Source organism: Anser brachyrhynchus, assembly GCF_964034855.1.
Source record: "Anser brachyrhynchus genome assembly, chromosome: 11".
Lineage (NCBI taxonomy): Eukaryota > Metazoa > Chordata > Aves > Anseriformes > Anatidae > Anser > Anser brachyrhynchus.
In genome coordinates, this window is record NC_137706.1 from 21,084,719 (window position 1) to 21,112,254 (window position 27,536).

Consider the following 27,536-nt stretch of genomic DNA (forward strand, 5'->3'; position numbering starts at 1 on the left):
CTCCAACCTTCCCAATTCTCGCTTTAATTGCTCGCATCCAGCCAGGCAGCATCTCCTTTCTGCCGCTCAGCAGCAGCAGTGACTTAAAGGCACAGATAAATAAAGGGGTGGGATGAGCGGCGCGGCAGGAAGGGCGGAAACGCAGCAGAGCTCCGCGCTTGGGCGCCAGATGCAGCGAGATGGAAGGGGGGGCACACGCGCACACCCCCCCCCCAAGCCGGGTTTCCAAAAATCTTTTCTTAATTAGCCCAGCTCAGGCCCCTGAGCACTGTCTGCCCAGGGTGGGTGTGCTTTGCTAGAGCAATGCCTGGGGACTTGGCTCGCCCTGAGGGATGTGCCTCCTCCCCCAATGTCCCCAGGGTCCCCTGATGTCCAGCTGCACAAAGACCCCCCCTCCTTCCCACTCTTTTCCACCCCTGCACCACCCATTGCAGCGGCTGCGTGCTCGTGGGCTTGCAAGGCCATTGCCCAGCATCCTGCCCCCGGGGCAGGATGGCCCCATCGTGGGGCTGGGGGACCCCAACCCGCATCCTGCCCCAAATTTCACCTGCAGATAACACCAGGGTGGAGCCCCTCCGAGGGGCTCGAGGACTTCGTGGCACCGCAGGCTTCTGCGCCAGCTCCTCTCTGAGCATCACCCATGGGACGTGCTGTGCACGGGTGATCCAGGCTCCCTCCCAGCAAGGGCTCTGCTGGGCAGCGGAGGCAGGGTTTGGGCTGCGTGGTCCAGCCCAGCCCCACGCAAGCCTCCCCGGTGACCATCCCAGACACCTCCTAGACACATTCCCATGAGCCGTGCATGCAGCACAGGGCCTCAATTTCTTTTCCTGTGGGCTCCCCAGAGGAGGCCAGGAGGGGACCCGCACCACGCCAGCAGGAGGTGTTAATTCTGCAGGCGCTGAGCACCTCCTGGCCCCAGGGGCTGTGCCAGGATTGCCTGCAGCGCCCATGCGTGGTGTGGGAGGGGAGCAAGCACCATGAAAAAAAGCAACAGAAAAGCAGCAGCAAAGCCCATGCAGTCTATTACCACCTAGATTTGAGTCCAAAATATAATAAAATCCTTTCCAGCCTGCCAGAAGCCTGATGATTTGGGCTTGGAGCTGCTATTTTCCTGGCCGGGGGCAAAGCCCAGGGCCCGTTTGCTGTCAGCAGTGCCCCACTCACCCGTCGATGCCATTCCAGCTGGGAATCACGCAGAAACCCCAAAATGGGTGCCCATGGGGCTGCAGGGTGCAGCCCCAGCTCACGGCCCCCCAGCCATGCACCCTTCCCTCTTGCCCTACCTTTATCAGCTGTCCCGGTTCATGGGTTGCTTCCATCAGCTAATTGGTGCTAATTAATCCCAGCAGCTCCAGCTGAGCACGAGGGGCGCTGCTACTTCCACAGCGGGCGCGGGGCCGCTCTCAGAGCGGTGGGTTTTGATGTGCCTGGGATAGCAGCGAGTTTTCCCTGCAGCGTTTCCAGGGCTTTGCAGGAACCCCTTTCCTGTTCCCTCCCCGTTTGGCTTTACGTGGGCCTCGGTGTCAATTCCCAGGTGCTGCTTGGTTTTTAAGCATCGTCCATCTGCACCGAGCCTCCTGCTCCGGCCTCCGTTTGGGGAAAAATGGGGTTTTTGTTGGGAGAGGTCACTGCTAGGTGGCTCGGGAATTAGAGGTGGCTTGTTCTGCTGGCCAACGTCATGAGCTCCACGTTAACTGCATTAGCCTTTCCCACAGTCCCCAGTCCAGCACATGGTTTGTCTTTGCACACAGAGTTGCTTTTCAGAAGAAGCCCGGAGGATGGGCACTTGTTATTCGGTATTCGCTCGTTATCAGATCCGCTGGTATCTTATGGGGGAGCTCAGCACAAGAATGAAACTCAATAATCTTTCATCAGACTCTTGGCTGTATAATCTCCTTATGAAAAGGAAATCCTTTGTTTATTGGCGGAGTACTTCTCTGTAAGGGGAATTGGAAATGCATTTGTTTTTGGTCTCGAGTATTTTGAATTCAGCAACAACAAAATAAGTGGGTGCAATGTCTAATCTACTGCCCGGATAATTCCCTGCCTAGCTTGTAGCCTGCTGCTTTCGTTCCCACCTCGCCTGGAGACGAGGAGCTAAAATGGCTAAAACGCTACTTTTTCTGAATGTTGCCTCTCATCTCCGGCGGTGGGGAACCTTAGAAAAGAGACCAAATGCCTGTGTCTCACCGCTGGTGCAAACCCCGTGTTAGCAAGGGGGTGCAAGGGTGCGGGGCCCGGCCTTTGGGCAGCGCGGCCGGGTCGCTTTGCTCCGTGCTGGGAAGAGGAAATGGGATCAGACTGCCCACGTTTCTTCCTGCACCAGCGACCTCTTAGCAGCCTTTGTCCCCAGCCTGTTGGGGTCCTCGGGCACCCAGCCCCACGGGATTTAGGGGACACCCGCCTCCCCAGTCGCCCTGTGCATCCGAGTGCCCTTCACCCAGGAAACAGGACCGAGAGCTCCGGGACAGAGCGGAGGGCTCTGGCAGCGACTGGTGGTCAGGATTTCTTTGGTTTGAGCCCAGGCCGCGGTTCATGTGCAGGCACCCCCCTGGGGTTGAGGGTTACACGGAGCCTCAGCAACGCAGCACGGCGACCGGGCGGGTTTTGCACCCGAGGTTAGGGATGCTGTAGGACCCCCCCCCGCCCCCCCAAATTCCCTGACCCTCCGAAACAGCCTCGGTGCATGGGGATGCTTCACCGTGGCACACCGAGCAGCGCCGCATGGCCACGGGAACGGTTTCCCCCCCAGGAGCTGCAAACGCTCATTTGGGGTCGGGGGGGGGGCACCAGGCAGCAAGGTGCAAACCCCACAGCCCAGCTCCCACTACGGACAGCACCGGGGGGATAGGGGGGGGGCACAGCCGTGGCCCCCCCATCCCTCGGGGGGCTGCTCTGCGCGGGTGGGGGGGGGTGGAGGGATGGGGGGGTGCGTAGCAGGTGCTCACCTCCCCCCCCCCAAATCAAGGGGAAGTTTGGCTGTCAAGGAGTTAACCCCCGGGGGCCTTCCCCTCCTCGCCCGCTCCCCCCGGCCGCCCCCCCCCCGCTGCCAGCCGGGCCCCGCCAGCGCCGTCAGCCCGGGGGCGGGGGCTGGCCCCGGCCGCTGCCTGCAGCCGAGCTCCGCGGGGAGAAAGCGGCGGCGGCTCGGGGCGGGGGAAGCGAGGAAAAAAAAAAAAAAAAGGAAAAAAAGAAAACCGCCACCTTCCTGTATTTTTTTCCATTTTTTTTTTCTTTTTTTTTTTTTCCCCCTTTTTTTTTTTTTTCTTTCGGTTCCCCCCCCTCCCCCCTCCCCGACAGCTCGCTCGCCCTGCTCGCCTCCCTGCATGACTGTCACCGAGGTAAGGAGCTGTGTGTCCGTCCGTCCGTCCGTCCGTTCCCCCCCCCCCAACCCCTCCCGGGGGATGCTGCGCCCGTTCCCACGCCCCGTCGGCCGCCAGGTGCCGGCACCGGGGATCGCGGACCGGGGCCCGGGGGGGGGCTCCCGGTGGCTCCCGGCTCTCGGCCCCGAGCGGCTCTGCTGCATTTTTAACCCTTGGAGCAGCGCCCGTAGGGGGTGGGGGGGGGGACACGGCCGGGGTGGGGGGGAGCTGCGGGCACCCCGCAACGCTCGGAGCCCTACAGGTGGCTGCGGGGCCGGGGGGGGGGGCAGGGAGGGGATGGGGATGGGGGGGAGCCCGGGCTGGAAGGGGATGGGGGAGATGGGGGAGAGTCCCCCCCATCTGAGCATCCCAGCCCTGGGAGCGAGGCGGGGGGGTCCCAGTCCCCAAACTGCCCCGAGAGCAGCCCCTGCACCAGCCCGGGGGCTCGGACCTGCCCCCCCCAGCCCTGCTGCGGGGAAGGGTCGGGGTGCCCGGGGGCTGCCCCCCGGTTCTGGCCCTGCTCACGGTGCTGGGGAGCTGCAAGTGTCCCCCCCCGGCCTGCTGCAGGCTCAGGGTGCTGTGCTGGGGGGTGGTGGTGCTGGGGGGCACAGAGCATCCTGGGCATTGCTGGGGGGGGCACGGAGCACCCAGAGGCATTACTGGGGGGGCACAGAGTGTCCTGGGCATTGCTTGGGGGGGCACAGAGCATCCCCAGCATTGCTGGTGTACGGTGGTGCTGGGGGGCACACAGCACCCCGTGCCATTTCCGTGCCTGGGGAGAGCGGCTGGCCCAGCGGGGAGCGGACTGGTCCAAGCTGGACCCTCGTGGCCCAAGCCCCACCGGCAGGAGGTGGCCGTGCGATGAGGCTGGGGGCTCACAGGCTTCTCAAGGGGATGCCCCGAGCGAGGGACCCCCTGGGTGCACAGCACTGGTCGGGGCTCTGGTGTGGCCCAAAGGGGCCGGGCACGGGCAGTGCTGGGCCAGGGCAACGCCACCAGCCCCGGGCAGCCCCCGCCGAGCACTGAGGATGGAGCCGCTTTCTGCAGCGCGCTCTGTTCAGGGCCCAGACAAAGCCTCTGCCTGCTGCAATAGATGTTGGCAATGCGCGGTGCTGAGCTCACTGCCCTGGTGCATGCTCCCGGGGGGAGCAGCAGCCGAGCCCCACTTGCTGCCTGTCACCCCCCCCCCCCGTGCCACCCTCCCTGCCAGGAGGGGACACGGTGGGGACACGCGTGTCGGCACCAGCGTGCCCAGGACATGGCAGCTCCCTGCCGAGGAGCCTGAAGCAGCCCCAGGGCTGGTGTTGGTGCGTGCCCAGGTGAAGAGAGGAGGAATTGCTCCCCTGCTCCTCGCTCCTTAGCAGACAACTTGCATTTTGCCTGCTCCGCTCGTGCTGGGCGGTCACCAGTGGTTTGGTCCGTTCTTGGCTATTTCCATGCGCGCCGTGCTGCGTCGTGCTGCCCCGGGGTCCCCGCCGGCCGGACAAACCCAGCAGCAATTGTGGAAGGAAAAACACTTCCAGCCCTTCTGGGTGCTGAGAGGGGGATTGATGGGCTGGCCCAAAAGGTCACTCGGGTTAAAAGAACTGCGAACCTGCTGATATTAAAGTGTCACGGACCCAAGCCAGGCTGATCAATTTGTAGCGCTTGTTAACAGTAGTGATTTTTTTTTTTTCTCTTTCTCTTGAGTGTAAAGAGATTTATTCGGAGCTACATTGAGAAAAGGCCAGGCTGTGAGGAGAGCGTGTTCAGGAGTACGGGGAAGGATGCTGCTGGGGTTTTCAGGGACCAGAGGTGTATACTGGGCTGATCTGTACTGCGTGCGCCGAGTACACTTCTGCTAAAGCCCTGTAAAGCCCTAACACACCCCGTGGGTTTTATTCCCTGCAATATGGACTGTATTTGGAAGCTATTAGCAGGGCCCTGAAGGTGCCATGGCATCGGTGCAGGTTGGGAGCCAGGCCCCAGCTCTGCAGTGACAAAAGTGTCCTGAGCCCATGGCACCCTCCTGGGCACGAGGCTGGCACGGAGACGTGGAAGGGGAATAAAGCAGCACGGGCACCTGTGGGACAGGAGATGCCTTTTCGGCGTGGCTTTGGCTGCTGGCAGGGAGCTGGCAGCCAAGGTGCTCTGGGGGATGGCTCTGGAGCGTTTGGGAACTGGGAATTGTGCCTGTCCCCATGGGAGGAGAGCCTCAGGGCTCCCCACAGCTGCCCAGGAGCAGGTGTCTGAGTCCCAGCGCCGGCCGCAGCCCCCAGCGCGGCAGGGACAGTCCCACGCCGTGCTCCTACAACAGCTCCCGTGCTGGGGCCACTTCCCAGCAGCTGCTGCAAACAGTGGCAGTGGGAACGGTTTTACAACCCTGGCAAACATTCCTGAGCAATTCGCATCTAGAGGAGAACAGATAGGTCCAGGTGCCCAGCGCCAGGTAGAGCTAGCTCAGCGCACGCCCGAGGCGTGGGGACACAGAAAGCTTTTCTTGGAGCGTGGGGGCCGGGGGAAGGCGAGGAGGGGGCCGAGAAGCGCTGTCAGGATGCGAAGCGAGCTGGTTTCGTTCGCATCCTGAGCCGCCCCCTCCCCTCCCACGGCGAGGAATGCAAGCGAGCGCGGCGCATCCCCAGACCTCGCTCTGCCGTGGGAGTTTCCTACCCAGGAGAGTTGAGTCAGGTTATAAATAGGATGGAGAAGGGCAGATTGCAAGGCGAAAGGAGCCCACTCCTCCCGCTCGGGGATCTGCCCGAGTGCTGTGAGGCCTCCTGTGCATCACTGAGTTATCGCATCGTGCTCCGTGCCGTGCCGTGCCGTGCCGTGCTCCCCAGCACCAGCTCTGCTTTCTCCGGGCCCTGCAGTCAGATCCAGCAAAGCGATGGATGGCCTTCAGCTGAGACTTGCTCCAGGAGTCAGGGGCAAATTCATCCCTGCTGCAGCTCAGCTGGCTTAGGGGGGGTCTGGGCCACAGGTTTGGGATCCGTTGCGTGCAAGCAGGAAAACAGGCCAAACCCATTATGTATAAAGAGAAGGGCCCATGCCACAAAGCCAAACAAATCTGCTAGCAGCAGCAACGCACGGAGAGCGCCTCTCCCCCAGACGCAGCCCGACATCTGTCTCCACTTCAGGGACCTGCTGTGCCCTCGGGACGCGGCCGTGCTCCGCCGGGGTGCGAGGGACAACGGCACCCACCAGGCTGCTGGGACCAGGCCCCTGGCAGGAAACTGGAGGAGAGGAATACTTGGGAAGCAGATTTTGCCAAACTCGCCTGGTATTTTGCCCGGAGCTGCGTGTTCGTTTGATAAAGCTGCCAGCAGGGATGCGTGACGCTGACCCCCGTGTTCATTAAGGGGCAAAGCTCGCATAAAAGCAAGCGAGGAGTTAGCTGTGGGAGCAGCAAAACGCTGTCTGCCGGGCATGGGTTTTGCAGCAAGTGGAGCGTTGCTGGAGGGCTGGGCTTTGCTGGGGCTGGGTGAACAATTCTGCGCCCTGGATGACTGGGGCTGGTGTGGTGCGGTGCTTCCAGCTCCTGCCCATCGCCAGAGGCTGTTCCCAAAGAATAATTAACCATGAACACAAATTAACAGGGGCCCAAGGGAGTCTTAACTCGGGAAATATAGTTTTAAAACGACTGGAGGCTTTTCTAAAGGGCACGGTTTAGAAAGGATGCAGTCTGGGAGGTCCTGTGGCATGCACTAGACAGAATTATCCGATGGGCTCCTCTGGTTTATTATCTATTAATTGGTATTAGTCATCAAGCTACGCTGCTTAGATAACAGCTCATCCTCTTAGTTCACTGAGTAGATGAAGCCAAAACCAAAAACCCGGAGAGGAAATTGCGTCCGTGGCCTGTCGTGATCAAAAATGGTAAAGAAGCGACGCAGCCAGACATGGTCAAGCAGTAATTATTACCTCAGGGCCCGTGGGAGGTTGTGGCTACGGCACCACGGAGGTGCTGGCCCTGGTGGCCCCGTCCTCTGCCGTGCCACTAAGGGCAGGTTTAGTGTCTGGGGCAAGTGCTGAGCCCGTGGAAAAGCTGGTTGCTGGTTCGATCGATACAAAGCTTGATTGAATGCAGCGGGCCATGTTATCAGGCAAAATGGCTTTGCGGAAAACAGGCTTTGGGCAGCGCAGCTTGACTTCTTTTCTGGAGAACTGACTGGGGAAGTCTTCTCCGGACGGTCACTAAACCCAAATTTAGGGCAGTGCTGCGTGTGCTCTGGGTGATGGTGCTTGGGGATCGGCGCCAAATCATATCAATAAGCCTCGTGTTAAAGGAAGTAGGTGCAGGCTAACCAACATATGCAGCAAGTAGATTAATGGGATTTGTCATTGCATGGGGTTTTGCTAATGGCTTTCGGGGCAGAGCTCTCTGCCTCTTGCTGTCTCGGAATCAAGGCTGGAGAATATTTTTAGTTGAGATTCAGCGATGCGGCGGCTGGAAAACCCTCGTGTGTTTGTGCTGCCCAGGCTTTGCTCGGAAATAGGGAACTGTGCACAAGGACCGGGGCAGGTGCGGTGCTGGGAGCCGTGGAGGAGCTGTTCTGCAGCGTGCGGGTGGCGGAGATCCCATAACGGTGCCTGGGGCCACGGCTGGAAGGAGGGAACAGCTGGGGTGGGAGCCGAACAGGGCTGTCGGTACGGGACTGCTAATAAAGCACAAATAATAAGGAGCACTCAAACAATGTTCGCTAATCTTCGGCTTTGCTGGGATTTCTGGGGGTTGGGAGCAAGCATAACGGACCGCTTTGAGTCTAAAAATGGAAGCTCCCCATTTCCAGAAGCATTACTCTCATCAAAGGCAACTTAACTGGCCCGCGGCTTTTTAATGAGTTTTAATTGTGATTCAATGCAGCATTAATCTGGAGCTTTACTACTGCCCGGCTGCGGCCAGCAGGCTCGCTCGCTGTAATTCATACCGTGCAGAATGCGACGCGGGGTCACCCCCACCCCCCTTCTCCTTTTCATGGAAATTTTATCAAATGATGAATAGTTCAATTCATTATCCAGCTAGCAGAGAGCTCGAAGTAGTCGGATCCTGGATTCCTATCTCCCAAGTCAGTGTGTAATTACCGAAATCTGGCAGCAGGCAAAACCTACGTGACGGGGCCAGCTGCTAGAGTCCCCCACAAATCTGTGAATCGAATCTTTCACCGTCTGGAAGGGAACCAGCGCGGAGCTCGGCTCCCAGAAATCTTCCTCTCCTTTGTTCCTCACCAAGCCGTTAGCAAAGCCACTTGGGCCCGCTCCGCAGGGCCTCGAGCATTGCTGGGACCCGGCAGCAAAACCTCGGGCAGGGGGCGGAGTGGCCCTGACACCACTTGTACTGGAGAAACTGGGGGAAATAGGGCAAAACCCTGCAGGCCTGAGCCTGGATTTGGGCCCTGCTGTGGAAGACGGGTGATGAGCAGAGCAGGGACCATGCTGGAGGACAGGGACAGGCTCATCCCCGGGACATGAGGCCCCAGGCTGCCCTGTAGTGTGGTCCCAGCCCCATCCCAGCCACAGCCACGAGGATGTGGCTCTCTCCCCCTTCACGTGGTGGTTTTCCCCTGACACCCCCCTGTCCTGGTCCCTTCTCCGAGCTGCTGGGCCCTATGGAAACCCCCTCAACCCTCTCCGCGCCCTGTGCTGACTGTTGTCCCTGCTGGGGACGGGGGGACAGCAGCGCTGGGCATTGCGGAGTGAATGCGGTTTGGATTTGCTGATTTGGGTTTACACGCCTGGTGGTGCCCGGGGTGTTTGCGGGGTTGCCCATGCCAGGCAATCCGTGTGGTTTTAGCTCTGTAGCGGGGGCAGAAGGCAATATTTAAACCAGCTTCTGCCATGGGGAATGGCTGCAGGCTCCAGCCCCATGCTTCGCAGCGATTGCACTGCTGGTGGGGAACTGGGAGGGGGCCGGGGGGCGGCGGGCGCTGCTCTAACGGGGCTGTCCCTTTCCTGCAGGGCCCAGGAGCCTCTCCCTGAGCCCCGAGCCAGAAGCTGGGTGTCAGGAGGTGCCCGGCGAGCCCGCGGAGCAGAGCTCAGGTGAGGAGCCCTCGCTGTGCCCGCGCCGAGCCAGGCCCCGGGGGGGCATCGAGGATGGAAACAGCTCGATTTTGTTAAAAAGGTCCTGCTGAGGGCTTGTTCCTGCCCGAACAAGGAGGCTCCGTGTGGTTCCCGTGGCTGGTTCCCCCCCCCAGGGCCGTGCACAAGGCCGGGTCTGTGAGCAGCGCGCTCGCCCCCGGCGCGGGCTGGCAGCGGGGGGGCCGCGGGACACGGCCTTGGTGCCTCCCACGTCCCTGCCCCGGCGCTGGCACTTCCCAGCTGGCCAGGAAATTTCTGAGGCCTGAAATATTTAGAAGATAGCGTTTGTTTGCCTTTCTTTCTTTCTTTCTCTTTTTTTTTTTTTTAATCCTTTTCTCTTCTGGAAAACTTTTGGCTCCTCGCTGGGACAAACTTCCAACAAACTCTTGCAGCCGTACAGGCTGTCCAGGACCACGGCACAAATACCTGGAGACATGAGGGGAGCCGGGGGGCTGCGCGGGGAACCCTTCGGTGTCCTCAGGCAGGAAACACCACGCGGCAGCGACGTGCCCGACCTGCTCGCCGCCGCAGCATCTTCCTGCTTTAGAAAACCATCATTTCCCTTCATGAATAAGTTTCTGTGGTTCATTTCCCATACGAAGCTGGGGCTTAGCAAGGACTTTTTCAGGCTGCTGCGTATGTAGAAATGTCAGTGCTCCTGTGGTCCTTTTTCCACCCCAGTCCTTTAGCATCTTCCCAGGCGGTTTCTCACCCGCAGGGCCCAGCAGCCGCCCTTCTCCCCCCTTCCCCAGTTATTTCATACCCATGCGTGTGATGTTTCACCTCTTTATAATAAAAATCTGGTGAATTTAGGGGGGTTGGATTTATGGCGTCCTCCCATCGGAGGCTTTCTCTTGGCACAGTGGTAGCCCCACTCACTCTTCCTAAATCCGACTGGGAAGCCTGTTGTGACCGAGTCCCTGCCTCAGTCTTCTTGGGGACGTGTGGCACGGTTTGCTGACGCCGGTGTGAGATCTGCTTCGTTACCTGCTCATCTAAACACGTGAAAAAGAGATTTCAGACTCTCCAAGTTTCTTAAAAAGCTCTCAAGCTGAGAACGAGCGTGCAATATTCTTGCCCAGAGGAAATGCTGTTCCAAGGAGCTGCAAGCTCTGCAAAAGGAGGGCGAAATCCCATGCTCAGCGCGGGTGACCCGGGGCAGCTCCGGGGGCCCAGAGGTGCTGGCCCGGGAGCTCAGCCCCCCCCCCGGCCCTTTGTTCTCCATCAAAATGTTTCCGCTGGCTTCGCAGGGTGGGAAGGAGTTGGGAAACAGAGTGGGAGGAAAAGCGGGCTTGTTTACATGATTTATCGGCGAGCATGAGCCTTGCATTTCTTCTCAGCACGTGGGCCCGGGAGACGCGGCGAGGTTTGTTTTGCCTCCCCCAGAAAGCTTCCTGGGGGAAAAACAGCCCCAAACGGGGCCCCTGCTGATAGGGAAGCAGCTGCAGCCGCTGCCTTGAGCCCCGGCACCGAGCTTTTTGTGGTCTGGGACGTGGCGGGGCTGCCTGAAGTGCCCCGAGTTTTGCAGCCCCATTGCCACCAGGATGCTTTGGGGCTGACCCCGTCGCACGGAGTGTCCCTTTGTCTTGTCCCCCTCCCATGGCATCCTCGGGCTCACACCATGATGTGGGGACCTCGGGGGAGATGGGGTGCCAAGGGCACCAGCAGGGCTTGATCCAGGATTTGAGTGCACAGCACCAAACATCATCCAGCCCCGAGGAGGGATGGGGACAGGAGGTGACAGCCCGGCCTGGGGGGGGGTCTGGCCTCGCCTGGGGCTTGTTTCCCCCAGCGTGGGGGGCAGAGGGGCTCTTCCCCTGCAGCCAGCGGGCTCTGGGAAAGAGAAATCTTTGACAAGTTGAACTCAGGGGAAAACCCAGGCACTTCCTTCCAGACTGGAAAAACCTCAGCTGGCAGATACCGCCTCAGAAATGGTCATCTGTCTTTTGTCCTTTGTTTAGACCCCGTTAATGGGACAAATCCTTAATATTTGTCAGATGGGCCTCCCCAGCCTCTCCTCTGCCTGCCTGTTGCGCCAGTACTGACACCATCGCAGCACCTAGAAATGGGATGTGCGGATGCTGATGTGTGTGGGGATGTACACGGGGATGATGATGTGCACGGGAACTCGGTACCCGTGGTGCCAGCCCGCCTGGGAATGAGGCAGCCAGGCCACACCAGCGCTGGCACTCGTGCTTTGCAAGGCAATTCCATCCATAACCTCAGCTTTGGCTACAGCAAATGCAAAACCCTGCAATAAGGGCACTGCAAATTCAGCACCAAACCCCATTTTTATTTATTTATTTTAATGCAACATTAAGCCAAGGCGTGCCCTGTGGATACAGCTGCTGCTGCGAGCCTGTTTTATAGGAGACTGCTCTTTCTCGAGGCGCTGCTCGGTGCATTTATTCCGGTGTTTCTCGGAGCCCCCAGGTGTTTCCTGAGGCTGGACGCAGAGCTAAATCCCCCCCCAGCTGCTCCCTGCTGCTCCAGGTGCTCGTGCTGTCAGCCAGATGTGTCCATGAGGAGGAAACAAGGAGCTCTGCTGGCTCCTGTAGGATTTGGGGTCCCCAAAGTGTCACGAGTGGCTCGGTGGGCTGTCCCCTGCTCCATGGACTGTGTATGTGTGGGGACAGGGAAAATAGGACCTGTCCTCAGTGGGATAAACATGCACGAGCCTGTGGCTGGCTGGGACAGCTTCTTCCCAAGGAGGAGACTCTTTCCTTGAACATTTATTACTAATTTGGGACGCAAATAACGGCGTGGTGGGGGCTCGGTGGGATCCTGCTGCTGGGGCTGCTCCGAGGGGCGAGCAGTGAGCTGTGGCCACCAGCCCGTGCTGGCCGTCCCACAACCCGCCTCGTCAGCCCCTTCATCCAAAGGTCAAGTGCTTCTTGTGCTGAGCACTCCCAGCCCAAATCCTAGGACCGAGACCTTTGAAATTGTGCAATTTTAGAAATTTGCTTCGCGGCAGCACGCTAACCGGCTTTTCCCTTGGTGAGACCTGCCTTTTCTGGCGCCAGCTGCACCAGATTTTTGCGTGCACCCCAAAACGTTCCCCCTTTTTGCGTTTTCCCCGTTAAGGGGCATGTCCTGGCGCAGGGCTCGGGGCCGGGGCTGGCGGTGCTCCGGGGGTATGGGGCACGAGCAGCTGGCTCTGTAGCGGGGTTTTTGGGCAGGTTCACGAGCACCTTGACGGGCTGTGAGTCAGGGAGTGCGCCTACCGGCTGCCACGTGCACGTGGCAGGGATGGAAACTCTTTGTGCTGGAATCGCTTTGTTCTCCGGGGGAGCGTAGGCGGCACCGTGCGCTTCTCCTCAAAGGTGGCGGGGGGCTGCCGGCCCCGGGGGGGGGATCAGCACAGCACCGGCGCTGGTGGGGCTGGGCACGAATTGCCCGAGAGCATCCCCCTGGGGGCAGAGGGGCCGGATCCTGCCACATGCTGGACCCCTGTGCAGGGTGGCTTCACCCCTGGGTGAGCAGCTGGGGGGGGGTCCGGGGTGCTCGCTGCTCGCTGACACCTAAAGCCCCCCTCTGGCTCTGCCCCCAGGGGCGGGCAGGGTTTGTGTGTTTGCTTGTCTGCGCCCCCCCCGGGGGCCGGTGAATTGAATGTTTTTGCTTTCCCTCTCTGCACAGAGCTCTTGTCGAGTCAATGAGAGACCTCCACAAGTCTAGCGTGCTGGGAAGCAAGCACGGCAGCCTGGTGAGTGTCCCGCGCGGGGCATTTGGATAAGGCTGTGATGGACGCAGCGGGGCCAAACTGAGCCCTGGGCCCTCGGCACAAAAGAGAAATCATTTAATTTACACCCGAGGCTCAGCATTGCTCAGCCCGGCTGATTTTGCACCGTACAGGGGCTGCAGTCGTGCCTCGGTCCAAGCGTGGCTCTGCGATGATCCCGAGCCCGGATTTTGGGCCGTGGTGGGGCAGCCCCGCGGACGCGTGCTGCTCTCGGTGGCGGAGGTGTTACTGCGGCGAGGAACGGGATGTGCCTAAACCTTAAATCTCGCTGAGCCTCGTTAGCATGAAAGCCGTTAATGTGAACAAAAGCTGCTCTCAAGGTTGAATTGAGCAGCATCGGAGCACTGAAGAGATTAAAACCAGCGTTTGCTTGGCTCTAATCTAATGTGCATGGAACAATCAGCGTTTGATGACTAATTTTGGCAATGCCGGGGATCTTAGCGAAATAGCGCTGCTTAATTTCAAGCTTTTCCTTAGGGAGCGGATTCCAGCACCACAGACCCCACCTGTACGCTTTGCCCTCACGCTGCTCGGGCACCCAGCGGGTCCCATCCTCCAGGTCCGGAGGAGCCTGGGCCGGCGCCTGCCCTGCCCTGATCCGCATCCTGCCCGGGCTCCTCCTGCTTGTGCATTTCCCCCTCCCCAAATGGTAAAAATACCATTTTTTATTTTTTTTTTATTTTTCCATTTGCCACCACTGATTTATTGGTCTTGGGTTTTGGGGACCACAGCAGGGTCGTGCCCAACCCACAGGGGGACGATGGCTGTGTCCAGAAAGGCACATGCTGATGTGCTTGGGCGCTGACACGGGGTCTTTCCCCTCCGAATTAAGCCCCGGTGAGCAGTTTTGCTATTTCCTTCCCTGCTCCCCACGTACGAGCAGCGAGGAGTGTCCCCGGGCAGGGGACGGGGACGCGGCGGCTGCGTGCTGCCTGGAAATGAAGCCATCTCCCTGGCTGAGAGCTGCCAGAAAGCAGCTCTTTTCTTGCCTGGTAACACTTCATTGCTGCAGCGGCCGATCGATACTCCAAATGTCAAACCCCAGCTCCGCCGACCTTCCCGGTGGAAAACAACCCTGCCCTGTGACTGCCAGGGACGTGCAGGCAGCGGGTCCGCGCTGCCTGGGAGGGCAGGGGGGGATGGCAGCCCCCGGGGAGCCCTAGCCTGCCAGAGCTCTCCCCAGTAGCTGGGTGGGAGGCGAGCCCCGGTTTGCTCTCCTGCCCCTGGGGGACACGGTGGGGACACAGGAGCACCAGGAGGAGGCGTGGAAAGTGGCACTAATGGGCTTTCGGAAAGGCACCGTCTCCTGGAGCGCCACAAAGCCCCTCGTGAAAGCCCCAGATACTCTAGGCTTGACAAGGCGGTTGCCAGGCTTTCTTTTTCCCAGCACAATTCCTTCGTGCGACGATTTTCTTGGGGACTGAAAAGGTTTTCCTCGGGAGCTGAAAGCAGCGCTCTCCCTTCAAAAAACCTCTCTGAGCGCGCGGAGACGCTACGTGCCATTGCACCAACCCTCGTGGCTGCTCCGAGCCCCCCGGCCCCTTCCCACCCACAGCAGCCAGAGGGAAGGGGCTCGGGGGGGGGGGGGCATCGCCACAGCCCCCGCTCCCTGCAGGTGAAAGCAGAACTTCATTTCCCTGACAGCTCCCATCACGGAGGCCGATTAAGCAGTACTATATAAAGGAAGCGGAGATTTTTAAGGGATTACAGCACCCTTTGCTGGGTGGCTGCCTATTGCAGCGTCAGGGGCTCTTTGCGCAAGCTCTCCTTCCCCGGCTGCTGTTGCCAAGACTCCCGATGCTTGAAAAGATGCATTTAAAAATAAACACATTGAGACAAGAGCTGTGTCCTGCTGCTGCTGGTAGGCAAAGGCTGGAGCTGCCAGGAGATCAGAAACGCGGCCAAGCAGGGGCTGGGCTTTTGCTGCTTGTTTCCTTTCCCCAGGCGAGCCGCAGTTGCCGTTCCCAGGGTGACCGAGGGGTTTTGTGCGCCGCCGGCCGCGGCGCCCACGGCTTGGATCCGCTCTGCCAGCTGACGTGGGGCTGGAGGGGGCACCCCTGGCACATCACCTCCAGAACGGCTTTTCATCCTAGAGAAAAGCCTGGAAAACAGGGGGGAAAAAATAGTTCTTTGTGTGTTGGTTTTTCTTTTTTTTTGTTTTTTCTTTTCAATGCGACTGCTTCTGAAGCCGCTCTCTTCCATCAAACTGGAGGAGGGCCTGAGACCAGCACCCGAATAAATGCCCATTTCCCACCCTGGCATTCGCCCCCCTGCAGCCTCAGGATTTCTCTGGGCTTTGCACGCCGGGGAGCCCCCTGCGCCCCTCGCCCCCCGGGCAGCTGCAGCCATCCCTTGCTCCCCTGCCAGCCCTGTGGTACATGATACCACTCCTGGGACAGATGTGGGGAGGAGAGGCAGGGCAGCTCCCTAAATCCACAATGCGAGGACCAGACGATGCTGTCCGAGAGGAAAACCTGCCTGTCCTTCACCAGAGCCACGTGCTGGCGGGGGCTGCAGCCACCGACAGCTCCCCGGTGTCCGTGCCCTCATCCAGCACCGCCCCGTATGGAAAATCTCTCTCTAACCGACCTACATTTCATGCTCCCATTCATCTGCCGCACGTATCTGCTGTTGCTGTGGGGCAGTGTCAGGGTGAGGAACTCGTGGGAGCCTGCAGAGGTGCCAGGGAACGTTGTAGGCTTCCCCCGAAGCTGTGAACATGGGGCTCTCTGACTGCGATATTGCCCTGGGTGTCTTTCCTGACCCTCTGCTTTTCCTCTGCATTTGAAGAACAGCACAAAAGCGATGCACTGACAAATGCCCTGAAACAAGCCAGCTCTCCTCTGGTTTTCTTCTAAAGTCTCATCTTCAATGACATCCTTTTTGCTAGAGGAAGGATGTGCGGAACAGTTTCCCTTGGCGCAGCAAGGAGCCGCCTCTTTGCTGGGCACCGTGAGCAAAAACCTCCCCAAATCTGCTCCAGCCCGGCCTGGGCAGCCTCCCCCGGGAGGCAGAGCTGGGATGGAGGCTGCCCTCACTGCAGCTCCGTGGCTGCAGGAAAAGAACTGAGCTGGCCTGGCACGAACGCCCCGCGCTGCGGATGCCGTGCCCTGAGTCCGAAACGGCTCCGTGTCGCTGCTCGGAGCTCCCCAGCACGCCTATTTTCTGCTCTAGCTCCTGCTGCGAAAGAGATTTCCCCCTTCCAGTGAGGGATCTGGGGACACGCTCTTCCCCTCAAGCACTTAAACAAGCAAAACATTGCAGCCATCCCGAAAACGCTGGGGCAGGGAGGAGAATTTCTCTGCTGCCGTGTGTTCCGTGAGGCTCAGTGTTGATGCTGAATGTTGTGGCCGGGGAGGTGATTTATTGTATTGCCGTGCTTCAAAGTGCTTTATAGCGTTCTCATTTTTCTTGTAAGCTCTGCTCAACCTAAAACAAGGGAGGAGTTTTGCAATTACAGGAAGAGTCAGAGTCCAAGAATAACGCGGGGCTGCAGTGAGCACTGGAAGTGGCGGCGCATCAGTCTGATTCTGGGGGATGGATGGAAACGGCTCCGATAAATCGATAGTTCTGTTTTTTTAATGTCTCCAAGCCATTGAGAGTGAGGTGATGGAAAAATAAAATGCCATTAGCATCAGCAGAAAGTAGAGAAGTACTCAGAGAGCGGGTCTCGTAATAAAACACGCCTCGTAGGGTGGTTGATGTTGCCCCTCGCTCGGCGCGGCGCGGTGACGGGAGCCGCTTGCTTGTGGCCGGAGCTGAGCAGGAGCCGACCGGGGGCTCTGGGGCTGCCCGCGGCTTACAGCGAGCACGCAGGTGGATGGCCGGGGCTTGCTGCACGTGGGAGCTAAATTTAGCAGGGCTTTTCTGGTTCCCGGCATCCTCCGTCGCCTGGAGAGCAGCCGGCAGCAGCGCTCCCATCGGCTGCCTGAAAGGAGATCAAGCAAGGGCTTAAATTCAGGGGGAAGGAAGCAAATGCCGTGTTTCAATCTTAAGTTTTGAGGGAATTTCCCCATCCCCTGGCACACGGAGGGCTCTGCGCGTTGATGCCAGAGCGTCCATGTTGTGGCCACCTCTCCCCACGCCCCAGGGGACACGAGGTGCTTCGCTCCCCGCAGGCACGATCCTGAGCAAAGCCCCCGGGAGGAAGCAGAAGGCAGCGGGGCCGGGGGCTGCGGCGTGGGACAGCAGCGTGGCTGCGAGGTTTTTCCAGCGTTTCCTCTCCCCTTTGTCTCCACCGAGCTGAATTCCTTCGGGGCAGGGGCTGCTTTCCTCCCCGGCTGGATTGCACAGCCCACGGGACAGGAGATTGTCCTCCTGCCGGCTAGAAACCTGCACTTGTTTGCAGCCATTTTCCGTAGTAAAATGGCGTTTCTGGTGAAATCACAAATTTTGACTTCCCCGCTTGCAAACTCTCAGCATCCCGTGCTTGCAGCATGAGGTGTGCGACCAAAAGCCCTCGGTGGGCTTTGCTTCTGCCCTGCGGCATCCACGAAACGCACAGACCTGCAGGCAGGGGCCTCACAGAGAAGGTCTGAATGCGTGTCCTGGGGAAAAACAAACGGAGGAATAAATGTTGGAATGAAATGGGAGAATAAAGCAGGTGCCTGCGTGAAGACTCAGAGTTTTCATCCGTCCAGAACTGACGCATCGCTCACAAAAATATCCAAATGGGACGACACAATGGGAAGCCAGCTCTTTTTGCTCAGACAGATTTTTTTTCCGTTTTATTTCTGCACAAAAATCCTCTTGCATGGCTGCGTGCTCCCTGGGGAAGGGGTTCAGAGACCCCCCAAAGGTCAGATCCCACCAGCACCAGGAGCACCCTCACGGACCAAGGCCAGAGGCAGCTTCCCCTGGATGCTCTCTCCCATCCATCCACGTCCCCAAAGCAGCAGCGGGGGGGACCTGGGGATCTCCCCCGTGGCACCAGCAGCTATTCCTGCCCCGGGAAAGCCTTGCCGGCTGCCAGAACAATAAACCTGCAGGAAATGGGGGGCCATGGGCAGCCCCCAGACGTTTCCCGAGATTCTGGTGGCGTTTCCGGGCTGCCTGCGGCCCCGGGGCCGCTGGCCGCCGTTTGCAGGAAATGCTCACGGAGGGCAAAGGAAAGAAACTGGGGAATCTCTCCAGCCAAACCCGCACTCGAGCCTATTGCTTCCTTCCGCTGCGGCGGGGGTGGGATGGAGGCTTGCCCAGTTTTTGGTGAAAGAACAAAGGGAAGAGAGAAACGGAGAAATGCTGCAATCCCCAAAGAAGCAGCGCTGCCGGGGCGGGCGGCGTGGAGGGCGCATCCACAGCTCGCCTGCAGGGCCCTGCGTTGGGGGTGAGGGGTTTCTGCAGGCTCCTCGGAGCTCGTTTGCCGTGATGCTTCGTTTGGCAGCGACTGATAAGGCTCCGTTTCTGAATGCACGAAATATCAGGAGCCCCTTTTTCCTCATGGGGCATCCTCCTGCGTGGGGATAACACCGCAAGTCATCTGAGAAATTCACTGTGGAAGTATGGAAAGAACGGCCCTTCTGGTAGATTTGGGGCTTTTTTAAAAATAGGTCTGGAGCAGAGCGGCGTGGGCAGCAGGAATGGGAGCAAAGCTTCACCCAGGGACAGGGGAGCAAATTGAGAGCTTAAAAAAATATTAAAAGATATTTTCGTGCTTTTTTAACTTCATAAAGGAGTTAATTTCGTAATGAAAGCTGGTCTGTTCAGCAAAAGGAAAACACAAAAAGCAGTGAAACTCTTGAAAGAAGCAGCCTGGGTTGTGGTCGGGGCTTTTTCTTGCCCTGCCTCGCTCTGACCGCTCTGGTAGGTTTGGCAAAGCTTCGCAGCGCTTTGTTGGACGTGAGTCTGCATTTTTCAGAGCAGAATTGTTTCCATGCAAAAAAAAAAGTCTGTCTGCTCTCCTTTTGGGTTAAATCCTCAAGGATCCGCGTCCTCTTTTCTTGTGACCCAAGGACAGCCTCTGATACAGGGGGGTGCAAACCCAGCACCCTGGGCAGAGCAGGGTCCGTGCACCCACCTCCCCCTGGTGCCTTTGCGCAAGGAGAAGGGCCGAGATGCGGCCCCAGCACGGCCTCCGAAGGATGCTGCCGGTGTGTGAGCTGCTGGGGGGGGCTGCAAAATGTGGCTGTGCTCCCAGAGCGGTGCCTGGGTGCGGGGCCAAGGCAAAGCGCCGGGGCTCAGGGCTGGGGTCTGCCCAGCAGGACGTGGCCCTGCCGGCGGGCGGCTTGCTGCAGCAGGGCTCAGGATGCGGCGAGGGACGTCGGCGCAGCGGGGCTCTGCTGCTGAGGTCGGTGCTGAATCCCCCGCGTGGTTGGCCCTGCGATGCACGGGACAGGCAGGCCGAGATTTGCTGCTCGGGACTCTGACCAGTGCCCCGAACCAGGAGCTGAGCCTGCTGGTGAGCTGCTCGTAGGAGTCGAGGATGGAAATGGCACGGTTTGCAGTCCTCTTTCCTCCCAGGGAGACGCTGCAGATGATGTGCCTGTGGCCTTGGGTTTGGAGGAGTCGCTGGGTTCCTGGGCATCAGAGCAGCCCACGGGGATGCTTCCCTGGTGGTGCCCCTTGCTGAGGGCTGCTCTCAGCAGCTGGCCCAGCGCTCGAGCGCGCATTGCACGCTTTTGTCAATGGCTGTGAAGACAGGAGCTGCGCCGCGTCCTCCAGCAGGCGATTAGCAGGGTTTGGACAGAGCCGAGTACTTGTGTTGCTCTGAGGTGGCCTGGACGCTTATGCTCTTCTGCACACTCAACGTGCATTAAATCTTCATAGGTTTTGTCTGTAACACTAATGCTGCCATAAGGACTGTTCCAAAAAAAAAAAAAAAAGACTGAAAATGATGAAAACAGCCTTCCTTTTACTTAGAAAAAGCAAAGCAGGCAGTACAAGCGATAATGCCCTCATTTCTGCACATGCACGGAGGGCTCGGCTTGCTGTGGGGAAGCAGGAGGGGCTGGTGCAGCCCCTGCGAGCAGTGCCCTGCTGCAAGGGGAGACCTGTGCAAAAAGAGCCGGGCCAGCTGGACGCAGTGCTACCGCGATCTGATGCTCGCTCCGTGTCTGAGTGCTCTTATTCTGCACCGGTGCATGCTTTCATGTGGCTCAGACTAATCCATTTCCAAGTCATCGCATTAAAAGCCTTAATTCCTTTGTCATATGCGCATGAAGTAGTGGTGCTGCGTGTTCTAGATAAGCAGTGCATGCTGAAAGGGCCATCGGCTTAAATTTTGCAACAGCACCGAGGCTTTTAATGCCTTCTGCGGGTTGCATCTTGCACCGGGGGCACCTCTGGTATCTTTTCGGGGGTGGTGTGCTTGCAGATCTGCCCTGCCGCGCTTCCTCAGGCAGGAGCTGTCCTGTGTCCGGGGCTGCCCTGAACGGGCTGGGGGTGGAAAATCCCTGGGGACGGCCAAGGGGGGACGTGCTGGCGGTGGGTGAGCGGGATGATGAGCGCGCTCTTTGCCCCGCAGATGTCATGGCGCCCGCAGTACCGCAGCTCCAAGTTCCGCAACGTCTACGGGAAGGTGGCGAGCCGGGAGCACTGCTTTGATGGCATCCCCATCACCAAGAACGTCCACGACAACCACTTCTGCGCCGTCAACGCCCGCTTCCTCGCCATCGTCACCGAGAGCGCCGGCGGCGGCTCCTTCCTCGTCATCCCGCTCGAGCAGGTGAGTGGCACGGCCCCCGCTCAGAGCGCCCCAGCGTGGTGTGGCCCCCTCTGCCCTCCCTTAGCGGGGTGTCCTTGTTCTGGGAAGATGACTTGGGGAGTTGAGTTTATTCTTTAGGAAGAAATTGCAACATTTGGATTCCACGATGTTTGCAGGGCAACAAATTTTCCAACTGGAAATATTCTGTTCTATCCTATCCCATCCCTTCCCATCCCATCCCATCCCATCCCATCCCATCCCATCCCATCCCATCCCATCCCATCCCATCCCATCCCATCCTATCCTATCCCACCCTACCCTACCCTACACATATCCATATTTATATCCATATCTATTTCCATATCCATATTTATATCCATATCCATATTTATATCCATATTCATATCCATATCCTTATCCATATCCATATCCTATCCTATGATATCCCATCCCATCCCATCCTATCCCATCCCATCCCATCCTTTCTGGTTCCGAAAGGCTTCTCCTGTTTTTGGCCTCTCCATGAGCACGTGCCCGCAGGCTGATGGCAGGCTGGGCGCTGGGCACGTCCCCACCTGACCTCGTGCAGCAGCAGGGGCCACACAGGTTTTCCACCCCCATGTTTCACCAGCATAGCTCCCAAAAAGCCGGGGGATCCCCGGGAGCCCCCGTCCTGCCCAGCAGGTCGCAGGTCCCTGCCCTGTACGTGAGCTGGGCCCCGTGGGCTCACCCATCAGATGCGGTGCTGCAGGCAGCCTGGGAGCGAGCGCACAGCTCTGAACCCAAATTTTCCACTGCAAAATCCCCATCCCAGCCCCTTTAAGGCCAGGCTGTGCCCGCCGTGGTCCAGATGAGCTCTGCGTCCTCGGCTGGCACAGCACAGCTCAGCACAGCACAGCTCGGCACAGCTCGGCACAGCCTGCGGCTGCCCAGGTCCCGGCTGTGACTCATCCGCAGCAGCTCCAGAAGATAAGGAGGAACAAAACCACACCCGATCCGTCTCTTTCATTTCCATCTCAGGGCTGGAGCGAGGGAACGCCTGGCCCCAGGGACGTCACTGGCCCCAAAGCCTTTCTAGCAGGGCTTTTGCTCCGTGCGCTGCAGCAGTGCCACCTCGAGCAGAATTTATTTTTAGGACTTCATCACCAAGCCGCAGCCCCTCACGAGCTGCTGATGCTTGGGAGCCACGTCCCGTGCCGTGCTGGGGGTTGGTTTGCAGCTGTACCAGCCCGGAGCACTGCACACAGGCACCGAGCACGCTTCGGTGCTATTAATGCTCTTTGGAGCACGTACTCCTTCCCCTGCAGCATCGGGCTTTCTCCTCCCCACGAAGGCTTCCCCCAGCTCTTTGCAGGAGTGTCCGCACGGATCTGTGCATCTCTCCTTGATGCAGCTTTAACCCCCCCCCCGAAACAATTCAGCTGGCTCTGCAGAAGCCGCCCTGTCAGGAGCGGCCGCTTCTCCCCACGTAAAGTCCGCGTCCCTTCTGCATTTTTGTTTAATTTCTCGAGTAGCATCGGCTACAGATGGAAGAAATTATAATCAGCGTTTTAATTGCAGCGCACAGCTTGACTCTTATTAATATTCTGCAAACAAGGAGCTTTCCCTCAGCCGTCGGAGCGCTGCCGCCTGCATCTCTGCCTCCTGCCCCGTGCTGCGGCGTTGCAGGCACCGAGCCCTGGGCTGCGAGTGCGCCCATGCACACTCTGCTTGTTCGAGGCCCCAAATCCCAAGCTGCTAACCCAGGATTGCCAGAAAATCACCATTTTTTCCTGGCAAACGGAGCGCAGTCCCAGCGGGATGAGAGCAGAGGGAGCGCGGTGCTGCTCGCAACCTGTTCGCACGGGACCGTCGGCCCCCGTCGGAGCAGACCTTGGCTCTCCGTGTCAAGTGACTGCACGCTCCTTTGTACAACCTAATAATTTCATTATTTATTTTTTTTTAAATAGGAACTGATTAGCTCATTAAGAGTAAACTAATTTTCTTTGGAAATCGGCAGCCATCTAATTAATTGGCATCCATATTTAGCCGAACATAATTAAGGTAACCTAGATACCGCAGATCTGCTCAGGGTTTGATTTGCTGCCATCTTTCCCTTTTTTTTTTTTTTTTTTTAAATTTCTGCCCTCTGTCCTCGCCAGAAATCTTCCCCAGAAAACCCCTCTGCTTTGTGCTGGGAGTGACAATGCATTTGCATACGCCGGGCCATATGTTCCTCGGCACATCAGAAGCGCTGGGCCCTCAGCTGCGAGCCTGCCTTCGGGTGCTCAGCGGGAGCCAAACCCTGCTCCTCGGGAAGAAAGAGCTCGTGCAGGAGGCCTGGGACGTCCCCGAGCACGAACCTGGGGCTCCCCAGGTCTGGTTTTGGGGAAGAAACCCCCTTTTGGAGTACCCTGGGAGTGAGAATGTGAGGGCAAAAGCGCTGAGCAAGAAGGAGCCGTGGGGTTATGGGAAAGCCAGGTTTTGGCCCATTTTTTAAAATATCCTCACAGAAACCCTAAAAATACCAGAAGCGCTGTGTCCACGTTGTAAATACTTTATTAATTGGTTGATCGATCGGCCCAGAACGGGCTTAGCTGTGCCGTGCGAGTCACAGAGCGGAGCCTTTGCATCTTGGGGTTCCTGGATCACGCCTCCCCAGGGCCTGGAGGTGTCGGGGTGCTGGGGCTTTGGTCGGCTTCACGGTGACGGGGCAGGGCCAGGGGCAGCCCCCAGGCACGCCGCGTGCTGGGGGGATGCTGCGGGGGGGGGGCCCTGGGGAAGCCTCTGCAGAAGCGTGGCTCCTGGCGCTGCAGATTTCTGCTTCTGCAGGGGTAAAAAAAAAAAAAAAAAAAAAGCAAAAAAAGCAGCTTATTGTCCTCGGCTGGACAATGTTGTCTGGCCGTGCCGGGAGGAAGGGGAGAGGCAGGAGGAGGAGGCTTTGTTTACCCGCGGGAAGCTGCAGGCCAAGGCTGGTGCTGGTACCGGGCCGCTCGTGGAGCTGGGCTCGTGTGGGGCTGAGCCGCCGTGCCCGTGGGGTGGGCATGGAGACACCCCCGCCGCGTCCCCGCTGTCCCCGGGGGAGAGCTGGGGGGCAAAGCCCGAACCCCACGGCAAGGAGCTGCCCGCGATTAGCGCTCGTCCCTTCGTTAACCAGGGCCGGCACGAAAGGACACGGCTTGGCGGCGGGGACCGACGGCGTGGCAGCCCCAAAACCTAGGCCCCACTCCCCCCCCCAGATCTGCGCGGTCTGCCTGGCCCCGTAGCACCGCGGGATGCTGCCGTGGGTTCTTCTGTGCCTGATTTTGGATGGGGGATGACATCCCCTTTTAGTCTAGAGATGAGCGGGGGAAAAAATAAAAATAAAAAAGACCTGAGGCTTACAGAATAAAGTCAACACTTCAGTGTTTCGCCATGCTCTGCCCTGGGGCGCAGACGTCCCAGCAGCTCCCAGGGAGGTGACGGGGAGCAGCGGGGGGGGGTCAGGCCGGGTGCTGGCCCCCTGCAGCCCCAAAAAGGCCCTGAGGTGCCCACCACGGACAGGGGACAGCGGGGGGGGCCCCGCTGTGGGCTCTCGGTGCAGCCCCGCGGCCACTGCCTGCACCCTCTGCCGGCTGAAGCGGAGAGAAGGCCCGGCCTCGCTGTTAGCAGCGAGCAGGGGGTTATTTTTAGTGTCCATAATCCCATTTAACGGGAGCATTATGCGGGCTTTTGTCTTTTTAATTAACAAGCTTGATCCCAGCTGCTGCTTTTATGGCGCGGATAAATACCTCTGCAGCGAGGCTTCGGCGCTTAATTGGAGCACACCGCTGTCCGTGCGCGCGGCTTTGGTGTTCGGCGTTTGGGTCTGGCGTGGCTGGAGAAGTTTCTGTTACCCAAAATTCGGGTAACGGGCGTGCCGCAGTGTGGCCGGGCAGAAGACGGATGTTTTTAGCCCGCCGGGGTATTTATGTTGCATGAGGGGAGCGGCTGCTACTTCAGCCTCCATCCTGGCCAAAGCAACGACGTGGATTTCTTTCCCTGCTCTGCCTCGCACGGTTGCCTTGCACCTAAAGGAGACGGGGTCCTCGTGCAGCGCTGGGGAGCGCCCGCTGGAGTCTGGGCGCTGCGGAGGCTGGAGAAGGCTGGTGGATGCTGGTGGAGGCTGGTGGAGGCTGGAGGAGGCTGGAGGAGGCTGGTGGATGCTGGAGGAGGCTGGTGGATGCTGGAGGATGCTGGAGGAGGCTGGAGGAGACTGGTGGATGCCGGTGGATGCTGGAGGAGGCTGGTGGAGGCTGGTGGATGCTGGAGGAGGCTGGTGGAGGCTGGAGGAGGCTGGTGGAGGCTGGAGGAGGCTGGTGGATGCTGGTGGATGCTGGTGGATGCTGGAGGAGGCTGGAGGAGGCTGGTGGAGGCTGGAGGAGGCTGGTGGAGGCTGGAGGAAGATGGAGGAGGCTGGAGGAGGCTCTCTCACACCTCTCTGCGGTGGCACCGCTGCTGCTCTCCGGCCGTGCGCCCGCTGAGCGCGGTGGGAGGTGGTGGCGTGCACGTTCTCAGTGCGACCTCCTCCTCCGAGGCTGGCTCTGGCCACGGGCGTCCTGGCAGAAGGGAGGCGGGGAGAGGCTTGGGGCATCTCTTTATTCACTTGTTGGGCAGGAACATCTCCTTCCACCTGCAAGTGGGAATTTCCTTTGGGGGGAAAAGGAAATTTTTTATTTTTTCTGTCTCTCAGTGCACCGCCTCCCCTGGCCGAGCTGCCCAGGAACTTGCCTTCTCCTTGCTCAAACAACTCCCCGTGCAGACGCGGTGCCCGGCTGTGCCTGCAGCTCTCTGAACCCCCGGGTCTTGTGCCGGCAGTGCATCACTTGCCACGGCTTTTTTGGGTCCCTGCCAAGGATTTGTCCAATTTCTCTCCTGCCTGTGCTGGTTCAGTTGGAATTGGCTCCTGATGAAAACCGAGTCACCTGCGGTGACCTCTGTGTGTGCCCAAATCAGCGGGGGCCTCCCCCGGGCCAGCGAAATCTGTGTGATTTTCTCCTCTTTTGGTTCTTGAGGAAGAGAGACCTCCTTTAAAGAAGACAGCCGCAAATGTATTTACTCTTAATCTCGGCCACTAGAGACCTGTGTGTACTCAAGGATTTCTGAGGAAAAAATCCTGCAAATCCCGGGCAGCTCGGGCAGACCTCCCCTGATCCCTGCAAAACCAGCAGGAGGTCGGGGAGCTGCGGGGGGAGATGAGGAAGAGAAGGACCTGGAAGGGCCCCCGGGGCTGTGCTGGGCTGGACTCGGGCATCAGAATCGCTCCCAGCAGGGCCTGGACAATTCACAGGGCTTGCAAGGAAAGCCTCAAGGAGGAAAAAGGCTTTTCCCATCCCAGTGGTGGTGGTGTCTGTCCTGGGGCCATGTGTCTGCCCGTCCTGGGGCTCTGCATGCTGCTGGTGCATCTGAGCCGTTCCCGGGGGAAGCTTCCTTAGCCATCACGCAGCAAGGTGACCGAATTAAGCCACCTGCACAATTCCCTGCCCTTTATTTCCCCTTCTCCCCGCAGGCACAGTACAAAGCCCTTCTCCATCCACAGCCCTCCGCTGCAGCGGCCGCGCGAGGGCAGGCTCTGGGCGGCTGCGGTTGCAGGAAGCATCGCTCCTTCCAGCCCTGGCCCTGAAAATGCCAGAGCTGCCAGAGCCTGGGGGCAAAGCCCGTCTGTCCCTCTAAGGAGCTGGTATTTGGGTCACGGAGCTTCGGGCAGCCCGAGGCAAGGACCCGGCCTCGGTGTGGGATTAGGATTCACTGCAGCTCACCAGGCTGCTGCCAAGGTGCCTCTGGGAATGGCAGCCCGGGAGGCTGGGGCCTGAACCCCTGTTTTTTTAAATTTTTTTCTTCCCTTTTTGCCACTATTCTCACCGCTTCCACTCAGCCTGAGGCTCCTTCTCCTCTCGGAGGTGAACCTGGGCATGGGAACAAGCCCACCGCTGCCCCGGGCTGTGTTTGCCTCGTTTTAATCAGAACTCCTGGCTTCTCGGGCAGGAACTACTACTGGTAACCAAACCCCGCTTTGTCCTCCTGAAAGCCTAATGAATTTTGACAAAAAACATCAAATCTACTTTGCAAAGAAAATTACTCAGCTGGTTGCCCAGAATTAAAGTGATTGCACATTAACTCACGCAGTTAAAAGGTCTGTCCTCCCGGAGTTCGGCAGCTGCTGCGCGCATCCCTGCTCTAGACCGTGTGCTAGTAATGTGCTAATGCAAATGGGAAAATAGAGGGAAAGCCAGATAATCCGCGCTGTTCGGGTAGGTGATGGCTGCTGTCATACTTAATATAATAGCCTGTAAAGCCGTGCTTGGCATCCCATTAATTCCCGGGAGGTGGCAGGAGGGAGGGGGATGCTGGCTGCGACCAGGCGGCCGAGCTCAGCAGTAACGTGGCGAGGCGGCTGCTTCATTCCCCTCCTTCATTCCCTGCTTCATTCCCCTCCACTTCCAGGGGTTCACCTCGGCGTTTCCCTTCCCAGCCTGGCCTGCTGGGCCCTGAGCTCCAGCCCTGCAGCTTGCACGTGCTGGGCCTTGCCCCTGGTGATGCTCGTGTGCAGGATGAGGCCCTAAGTGCACCAGCTCCAGGGCTGGGGGTGCAGGACTGAGTGCTCCCCAGCTCCTCCCTGGCTGTGCAGAACTTTATTATTATTATTTATTATTTTATTATTATTTATTTGTATATTTATTATTATTATTTATTTACATATTATTATTATTATTATTATTATTATTATTATTATTATTATTATTAT

General features: G+C 58.8%; 1 protein-coding gene across 4 annotated transcripts in view; it reads left to right on the forward strand.

Annotated features, from left to right (window-relative positions):
• The first annotated feature begins 3,068 nt into the window (after positions 1–3,068).
• The window catches only part of CORO2B (coronin 2B), a 32,530-nt gene continuing 8,062 nt past the window's right edge, over positions 3,069–27,536 (forward strand). Inside the window, exons 1-4 of one of the 4 annotated variants that reach the window (XM_080551555.1) lie at positions 3,069–3,338; positions 9,294–9,374; positions 13,050–13,116; positions 20,615–20,815. In XM_080551555.1, coding sequence (XP_080407681.1) covers positions 13,066–13,116; positions 20,615–20,815 — 252 coding nt within the window. In that variant the 5' untranslated portion in view covers positions 3,069–3,338; positions 9,294–9,374; positions 13,050–13,065. The remainder of the gene's footprint in view (positions 3,339–9,293; positions 9,375–13,049; positions 13,117–20,614; positions 20,816–27,536) is intronic. The other 3 variants (XM_080551557.1, XM_080551556.1, XM_080551554.1) reach the window with 3 other exon arrangements.